This window comes from Nuphar pumila, chromosome 3 (assembly GCF_984573655.1).
Source record: "Nuphar pumila chromosome 3, dmNupPumi1.hap1.1, whole genome shotgun sequence".
Lineage (NCBI taxonomy): Eukaryota > Viridiplantae > Streptophyta > Magnoliopsida > Nymphaeales > Nymphaeaceae > Nuphar > Nuphar pumila.
The window spans coordinates 12,290,810-12,299,884 of record NC_143251.1 but is presented as its reverse complement, the minus strand read 5'-3'; the positions used below and the strand labels follow the sequence as shown (position 1 = coordinate 12,299,884).

The 9,075-nt window shown below is 39.5% G+C and overlaps 2 protein-coding genes across 2 annotated transcripts; one reads left to right on the top strand and one right to left on the bottom strand.

The window, feature by feature from the left end:
* The first annotated feature begins 258 nt into the window (after positions 1 to 258).
* On the top strand, positions 259 to 2,543 carry LOC149841990 (PLC-like phosphodiesterases superfamily protein). The gene is made up of 8 exons (XM_090001237.1): positions 259 to 372; positions 507 to 629; positions 745 to 882; positions 996 to 1,094; positions 1,220 to 1,523; positions 1,654 to 1,877; positions 1,973 to 2,059; positions 2,257 to 2,543. Exons 1-8 carry the CDS (start codon positions 274 to 276, stop codon positions 2,431 to 2,433), a joined length of 1,251 nt encoding a protein of 416 aa, XP_089857363.1. The 5' UTR covers positions 259 to 273; the 3' UTR covers positions 2,434 to 2,543.
* A 3,599-nt stretch (positions 2,544 to 6,142) lies between these two features.
* On the bottom strand, positions 6,143 to 8,169 carry LOC149841989 (caffeoyl-CoA O-methyltransferase-like). The gene is made up of 5 exons (XM_089998825.1): positions 8,012 to 8,169; positions 7,850 to 7,929; positions 7,595 to 7,739; positions 7,099 to 7,230; positions 6,143 to 6,661 (listed from the first exon to the last, which is right to left on the bottom strand). The coding sequence occupies exons 1-5, from the start codon at positions 8,102 to 8,104 to the stop codon at positions 6,368 to 6,370; spliced, it is 744 nt and encodes a 247-aa protein (XP_089854951.1). The 5' UTR covers positions 8,105 to 8,169; the 3' UTR covers positions 6,143 to 6,367.
* Positions 8,170 to 9,075: the final 906 nt, after the last annotated feature.

The following is a 9,075-nucleotide window of genomic DNA, read 5'->3' as shown; positions in this document are numbered from 1 at the left end:
GCATTTTGAGGGAATAAAGCCAGAGTGAGTGAAACGCAATTTAAACACGTAGTGGTCTTATGCAAATGTTCTCTATTTCTCCTTTTCTTGAGAGAGAGAGAGAGATTTCAATGCTCTGCGTTATAAATAATCACCAAAATCTTTCTGATCCTATTGCCTCCACATACTCCTCCTGCTCCTGTGCTTCCCATTAACCCCACTTTCACATTCCTCCACAACCTCCTCAGTTAATGAGCCCACCCTTTTGTCGATCTCCACCTTACACCTCCCCAGATGAGAAAATGCAGGATGTTTTTAGGTGGGTGTCTTCCCTTCTTGCTGCTCATGGTTGCCTTCATCTCCACAGATGCTTGCTCCAGTGGATCATGCCAGGTTGGTCTCTTTCTTTGCTCATTTTTTCCACCATCTCCACCTGAAAAAAAGCAAACCCCAATAAGAAAAACTTAAGAATTTGTTGTTCATGACCATGTAAACTAAGATACCATATTTTTGTTTTTTGTTTTTAGCTTCTTGAGAGTTGCTCAGCCACTGGTGACTGTGGCCCGGATCTTTACTGTGGCAATTGCCCCTCCATGGGAAAGGATCAAGCGGTCTGTACAAGAGGTCAGGCTACCCAAGTAACTTCAATAGTAAGTTTTTCCCTATTGCACTTCTTTTCTTTTTGAGCTCTTTGCACTGAGATGCTTTATTTTCTTTTTCTTTCTTCTTTGTCTAAACTAAGCAATTACTTTTTTCTGGGTGTAGGTTAATGGGCTCCCTTTTAACAAGTATACATGGCTTGTGACACACAACGCATTCTCTATTATCGGTGAACCATCCTTCACTGGAACCTCAAGGGTCACATTCTACAACCAAGAAGACAGTGTCACCAATCAATTGATGGTGTGCTTCCTGCTCTTCTCCTACTGATTGCTCCCAACTTCAACCCCAAAATCCCCCAATTCCATGATCTCCCTCTCTCTCTTTCTAAAATTCTGTAATTTTGGCTTTTTCAGAATGGGGTGAGAGGATTGATGCTGGATATGTACGATTTTAATAATGATATTTGGCTCTGCCATTCTTTTGAAGGGAAGTGTTATAACTTCACTGCTTTTGTAAGTCCTTTGTTTTTAGGAAGTTCCTACTTGAATGTTGCTTTCTTTCAGTTCTCTTGGTGGTCTGCATTAGGTTGGTTGTTAAGTTCTTCTAAAGTACACAACTTTTTGTTTTGGAGTAACAGGAACCTGCAATTAATACTTTAAAAGAAGTGGAAGCGTTTTTGTCAAGTCATCCATCTGAGATTGTAACCATTTTCATTGAGGATTATGTGCATGCTCCCAATGGTCTAACAAAGCTTTTCACTGATGCTGGACTGTTGAAATACTGGTTTCCATTGAACAAATTGCCTGCAGATGGTAAAGATTGGCCTACAGTAACTGAGATGATCAACACGAATCAGAGACTTGTGGTTTTCACAGACAACGAATCAAAGGAGAAAGATGAAGGAATCGCCTACCAGTGGAGATATGTGCTGGAAAACGAGCGTAAGTTTCGATAGTCTTTGAAGCTTTTCTTGTCTTAGAATGAAGCCATTTCCTTACTTGAAACTACCATTAAGTTATATGACAATTATTGTGTTGAATAACGAATTTCCATTAACTCAAACACATTCAGCTGGAGATGGGGGTATAACACCAGGATTATGTCCAAACAGAGGGCAATCACAATCACTTAATTCGAGATCTTCATCTATAATACTGCAAAACTACTTCCCTACAATTCCAGTGCAAAGCGATAGCTGCAAGGAGCACTCAACCAGTTTGGCTGAAATGGTTGATACTTGCTACAAAGCAGCTGGCAATAGGATGCCGAATTTTCTTGCTGTAAACTTCTACATGGTATTAGCTGTGAATCTCACTATGTGATTTACTTCAGATGCATCTACAGGTGGCAATTGTCTCTAATTGACTAAAAACTTTATTCCTTCTTCCAGAGGAGCGACGGAGGTGGCGTGTTTGATCTCATTGACAGAATGAATGGCCAAACACTGTGCGGATGCAGAACTGTGACCGCATGCCAGGTTCTGCAGTCACCTTGTGTCTGAAACAATTAACTTAACCATACCACTCTTTGTTGTTCCCTTCCTTAGGTTTCACCTTACATAGTGCGGCCTCCCTAGTTAACATATCATGACATTTGAATTTTCAGTTAGCCCAAAGTTTAGCTGGAAAGATTTAAAATATTTTTCATCACTGTCTCTTGCTTGATGTTTTCCAGGCAAAAGCACCACCAGGGTCATGCAAGTATGCCAACATTCCCCCCAGCGCCCCTTCTGTTAGCAATGGAAAGACATACTCAGGGACAATACAATTTGCAGGATTATCCTCTTCTGCAGCCCATTGCAGTAACTACCACATCAGCTGGCTGTTTCTCTTGCTTTTGGTGTTCTCATAGAAAGTGCAGCAGAGGTTCCTTTTGTTTATTTGTTTTTCTTACTAGAACCCAACCTGGAAAATTTATTGGATTTGCTTCCATGACCCATGATGTGGGGAATTAAAGGCACGATCAATGTGTGATCCATCCATCTTTGGAAAAGAATTTTTTTTGAGCAATATTTAGTATTCCTTGCAATTCTTTTATTTGTTGATTATTGGTTTTTAAGAATTATGGCTTTCACGGTGTTTATAATATCAATTTAGTCTTATTTGAATAGCCTTTCACATTTACGGAAATGGATTATAGGAAAAACAAAAAGAGATCACTCATGGTGGCGATCTTCTACATCTTGATCTCGAGTCGGTTCAAAACAGCAATTGACACCAAATTTAGAAAGCTTAAAGCTAGGTCAGCCAGAATTCATTGAGGATCAGATGAGAAATGGATTGAGTTGCTGTAGGCCTGGGATGTTTGGAACCATCCAGTGCGAAATTGTTGGACTCAATTGAGCCAATCACAAGTTCAAAGCATAGAAGTGTTCATGAGCTTGTCTTTGCAGAAATGTCTTCTTTAAGTTTGAAAAAATTCGGGATGATTTCAATATTATTAAGGATGATAGCAATTGGCTGTGTTGAAATTTACAAAAGCTCCATACACGCACACAACTGATCTTTTAGTTGTCATTTACAAGTATGTTGTGAATTTTTTGTCTGGTCCTTGATGTTTTTAAACCTGTACTTGTTCCTTAGAGGAATTTTTGCCGTCACATGCTAAAATTCAATACCTGACTGCTTGTTTGTGCTTGAAAAGCAACCCACTAACCGCCTAACACAACATGCAATGGTTTAAAGTTGTTACCTGAGTTAGCTTTGTTGTTTTTAGAATGTCCAAAACCGCAGAGACCTTGTGCATGGCAGCACCATAACACTGGCTTTATATTGAACCAATTGAAGTCACTGTATCTCTACTCATAGTACTTACTATGATTTGAGCTAAAGTCTGAAATTTTTACACACTTGGAGCTTTATGGGATGTGCTTCATAACTGGGCAAGTTCATGCCTGAACCCAGATCAAGGTCCATTGCCAGGTTGAGTGTAGGCGCCGTCCAATGTTTCTTTGTTCTGAATTCCAAATAAGAAAATTCATATATGATATGTATGTAAGGTAAGATACTGAGCTTCGTTATTCCTGCTAATAAATGCTTGTTTTTTGGATCTTTGCTGCTGGGTTCTGGTTGTATGTAGATTCTTATCTTATTGCTGCTGGTTTCTTATTGTCTACTAAATGCATGACATGAAGAAGAAACGACAACCCATCTCTATTACAGAAGGGTCACAACTTTTAACTTTTTGGTTCAACCATGGGTCTTCTTCCACTTGAGTTTTGGGCTGTGGGATATATTCATGGTTTTGTCTCAAGCGAAACCTCTTTTGAATATAGATTTTGAATGGCGTTTGCACGTTACATCCACCATTTTAAAATTCAAAACAAGGAAAATCAGGCCACAAGAAAAATATGCTGCTCACCTAAACAGCACATGCTGTCAACTTCAATTGGACAAAGTTCACTACTCTTACCATCACCCTTATCAAAATTTAAACAAGGCTCAATGCTTCATTGTTCACTGCTTTTGCAGTGCACACCATGTTTGCAGGAAGAAACCATGAGCCAGGTCCACCCAGATTGAACGAATCTTGTTCAGATTGTGATCCTCAATCAGCATCCCGAACTGATTACAAGGAGACTCTTGCCCACACATAAACGGGCACAAGTTCAATTCGATATACACATTTCATAACTGGATTCTTCTTCGGGTGCAACCGGATCTAGTAGAGCACTGTTGCTCATATATCAGTTAAAAGACAGGACCATGGTCAACGCTAAATCGTTATGTTTGATTCTTACTCTCCCAAAGCTACCTCTTCCTGTCATTGGCTGCAGCATCGGAATTGAAAGTACACAAACAGCTCTCAGACCATTCACTTTTCTCAGCCCAAATGCATGGGGGAAAAGTGATGCTGATGCTGGGAAAAAACTGTGCTGCAAATTCCACTCAATGCTGCAACTTCAAAGGTTCAACAAAAGCGAAGTCCACCGTTTCCAAGTTTTAGGGTGCGTCTGGATGAACCGGAACATGATTTCACATCAACAATATGAGAACCCTGGTCCACAAATCCTGAATCTCTAACCCAATCCCCCAGGTCATGATCTGAGATCCCCTGTTTGAGAGAATGTTGGAAATGGCGTAGGCCCCATGCCAGATCCAACATTGAAACACGCCCTTAGTAAGTATGGTGCCATGGTATGTACAGATCAATCCAACCATCTCACACAAGCTGAATGCGCGCTTTAGTAAGAAGATCTATTGCTCTGCAGTAATGGGTCAGGTTTCTTTTCCATTCCTTTCCATCTCTGTGTATAGTGCACGTTGATCTTATTGATCCGACGGTAGGATAATAGAGGAAAAGGAATATCATTGCATTTATTATCAGGAGCTTTGAAGCCCTTGTACAAGAGGATATGGCAAGCAATGTTAAAATCGGACTGAGTCTGCCAATTCAGATCGAAATCGGCCCAACGGGCGATTCAGAAGGGGCCGATTCAATTCACTTTTTAATATTGTTTAAGGGAGTTAAAAATTTCTTTAATGTTTTTTTATTGTTTAATGACACGTGCCATCTAATGGTAAAAATTTATCGATTCACAAATGATTCGATTCGATTCTTAGGTTTTCTTAAGAAACCGATTCCCCTAGGGAACCTTCATAAATGTAATGCACGTTTTTTGTCTTTTATTATCATAGCCGTTGGATCGAAAATGATTCAATGGTCTATCTTAGAGAGTAGGTGCAACCAATGCACTGTAGCGTTGGTATTTGCCTGTGTTATGTATGTCACATATTACTGATTGAGCATGGTCTTCTTTCACCCTTAGGCAATGAACATTTTTATTGGTGATGCATTGACCAAGACTTTGAATTTAATTTGGGTTATGTATTTGGTGCTATGGCACGTTTGAGATCTTAAAAAAATAAAAATGATGAAAAGATATAGATCATTATGGGAAAGAGCCTTAAATACTTTGCAGTACCGCATGCAATATCTAGACAGACAAACCATTTACCAACTACTTCGGTATTTAAAAATTTCTGTAAGATGCCAAAGACATTAAAGGCCACTTCTGAATGCAATGATTGGAGGGATGCAGAGGGAGAGGCAAGTTTGATGCATTATTGGTGCGCACTAATCTAAAATCCTGCATAGGCAGCCTGAAAGGAAAAGGCTGGTTCAACATGGTCTTGGCTGTGCACTGCACCCATGTGGTAATCCAGCCCTAGGTTCAGGGACTACCCTGCATTGGTTAGGCCCTCCCAAAACGGGCAATACTCCCATTTTTCAGCAACCAAGAAAAAAAAATTTGAATCTTGGTCAAGATCAATATGCCTTACCTGGTCCAACTTGTTCAATACTTTAGAAAAAGTGACAATTTTAACCGAGATCAGTGGTTCTTGGTTGGTCAGGATGATTTTATTCTTTTAGAATGAAGTTGGTCTTGGTGATCAAGCCAACAAATTATTGGAGTTTGGTGAACAACTTTGCCATGACCAAGTTGCGCAATCCAATTCAAGACTCAGTCTGAACCAAGATGGGTCCGACTCCAAGTTCACATTGATTCACAACTTCAGAAATATAGCCCCACTAGTCGGAAAAAGTAGCATGTGCCCTGTTCTCATATAATTCTCTGTTTATCACATTAAATTTGAGCAACTTCCCTTGAATAACAACAGCAACCAAAGTAGCAATTTGCAGCTGAGGGTCTGTTCATTTACAGTCATGCCTCAAATCCCATACATTGCAAAACCCAACAGGAACAAACAAAGGAGAAGAAGGATTATAATCACCCAACAATTAAGCAGAAAACATTCAAGTAATGATGCTTTTTTTTTTTCAATTAATAGAGACGTCGGCAGATGGTGATGCCATCACCAACTGGAAGTTGACAGATCTCAATGCGAGGATCAGCAGCCAATGCCTTGTTAAGCTCCAAAACAAAGTCTCTGTAATATCTCACATACTTCCTTAGTGGTGCATCTGGTGGCGCCACGACCGATCCATTCCAGAGGGTGTTGTCATAGCCAATTACGCCTCCCACCTTAACCAGATCGATCAACCTCTTGTGGTAATTGAGATAATTGTCCTTGTCAGCATCAACAAAGATGAAATCAAATGATCCATGATTGCTTTTCTGCACCAATCAATCACCTTTAAATGATCAGCTAAAGCCAAGAAACAAAATTAGGAAATTCTCCTATTCTTCACTGACAGTGAGGCTTGCTTTTGACACTGTAGATATGGTTATATAAGATAACCAAACAGTTGTAGTACCCCAACTATGTCTACTCAAAACTGGAAAAACTTGATCTAAGCCTATGACAGTCATCGTGTTAAGATAAACAGCCCAATCTAAGGGTAGTATCTATTACTCTAATATGATAATAAGCCTGTTATTTTAAGGGGAAAAACCCACATTCTATTTGCAGAAAGAGACTACAGGATGGAGAAAATTACTTTTTGGTAATTCACCAAAATTGGCCTCCCAAAATGATGAATTGGCATGGAGTTTTAGAAATGAAATATGGAATTTAGGGTAAGTAGATTAGAGATTTTTGGTGGTGAACATACATCTTCAATCAATTGGTCGAGGACCGGTAATGCTGGGCCTTCACGAAAATCAATCTTGTGTGCAACCCCGGCCTTTTGAATGACCGGCAAACCAAGCTCATAGTTCTCACGATTGATGTCCATGGCCAAAATCTGCAACAAATTAAGTTCTTCATGATTAGCACAAAGAGAAAAACAAAAAAAAGAAACCAATTTAGGTAGATGACTAATTATAGATGCAGGCCTCATCCACAACACTAGACCAAGGGGATCATATAAGTTCTAACACGAAGGCCATAAATTTTGAATATAAACTGTAAAAGAAGCTAGGAGCAGAGGAGATCAAGATTCTTTCCATAAGGAGAATCAAATCCAAAAAAAATAGCAGAAAAAAGAAAAGAAAACCAATATGGCCATGCTGCATCCCATAAAAAGAATTCCATCTAATTAAAACAATATATATACACATACACACACACAAATTCAAAAGAGAAAAAAAAAGAAAAATAAGTCTCACCTTGCCATCATCAGGCAGTGCAAGAGCGGTTGCAAGAAGTGAATAACCGGTGTAAACACCAATCTCCATGGTGTTCTTGGCGTTAATCAGCTTCAGCAACATGTTAAGAAATTGCCCTTCATCTGCAGATGTGGTCATAATGTTCCTACAAAAACGAATAACAAATAAATTCACCTCTCCGATCAAAGTCTTAAACAAGCAAAACTAAAACAAAAAGAAACAAGGAAAATTTGAGAATGGCATTGGCATTTTTACCATGGGTGATTTGCAGTAATTTCTCTTAGCTCTTTCATGGCCTCATGCTCTCTTGGGTACACACTGGTCTCCAAGATATACTGCAAAAATAAGATCCCACCAAATGCCGAATTGAGTCCATGAAGAGAGAGAGTGAAAGAGAGAGAGAGAGAGTAGTATTACCTGGTAGAGAGCATCACTCTGCAAGAGGCTCTTGTGGCCAACTTCCTGATGGCGACTCGCCTGAGTTTGCTGCTCCTCTTGCTTCGTTGCCATCTCTCCCTTCTTTTCTTCTTCTTCTCTGTGCCTTCTTTTCTCTGTGTCCTCTCCTTGGTTGATTGACGATGGAGGAGAGCTTGGTATTTAATATTTATGAAACACACGGCAGAGAAAGAGAGAGACCGACTATCGAATTGGGGACCCTCACTACCAAACGCGACCCACCGTGCCATGTGCAAAAAACTCCGTCGTCCCTACCAGCTACAACGTTTTCTGAGAGCCCGGACGATTCTTGTGGGCCCCGCTCACCTACTCCCCTCAGTTGTTGCTTTTATCGTGCTTGGAGATTTTAACAAAAGCCACATTTTTTCTAAGAAACGCGCTACGTGGGAAGGCGTAGTTGGTGGAATCGTTTGGGTTTGGGTGCTCCACGTGATACGGTGACCAACCGATGTTCTACAACCCTATCTCTAACTCTAAGGGCACGTATGAAAGAGAAAAACTCTCGTAAAAAAAAAAAAAGTTTTACTGGAAAGAGTTTTTGATATGAGAAGTTTTTTCAAAAGAAAAAAATTCACTTGTTTTAGCATGACAAAGACAAAATAGAAAAATGTGAAAAAAATAAGAGAAGAAGAGGAAGGTGGTGGTGATACAGTGGTGGGTGGTGGTAATGTATGGTGATGGTGGTGGTGAGACGGTGGATGATGAAAAGTGTAAAAATAAACTTTTTTTTGGTAGGAAATATTCTTCTACCTCTTCTAAGAAAGAATATTTTTTATCAAAAAGTGTGTGTACTCTTTAAAAAAAACTCTTAGCCAAAAAGTCTCTCTAGTTTGAAAGAGTTAGAAAATCAATACTAATTTTTCATTTTGCATCATTTTTCTTATATCTTTCTCGTTTTCAAACATGCCCTAAGGGCACACAAGAAATTTTTGTCTATTAGAGTTGTTGATGTAAGAAGTTTTTCAAAAGAAAGTTTTTTGCTTGTTTGTATAGCATGAGAAAAACATAATGGAAAAGGAGGAGGG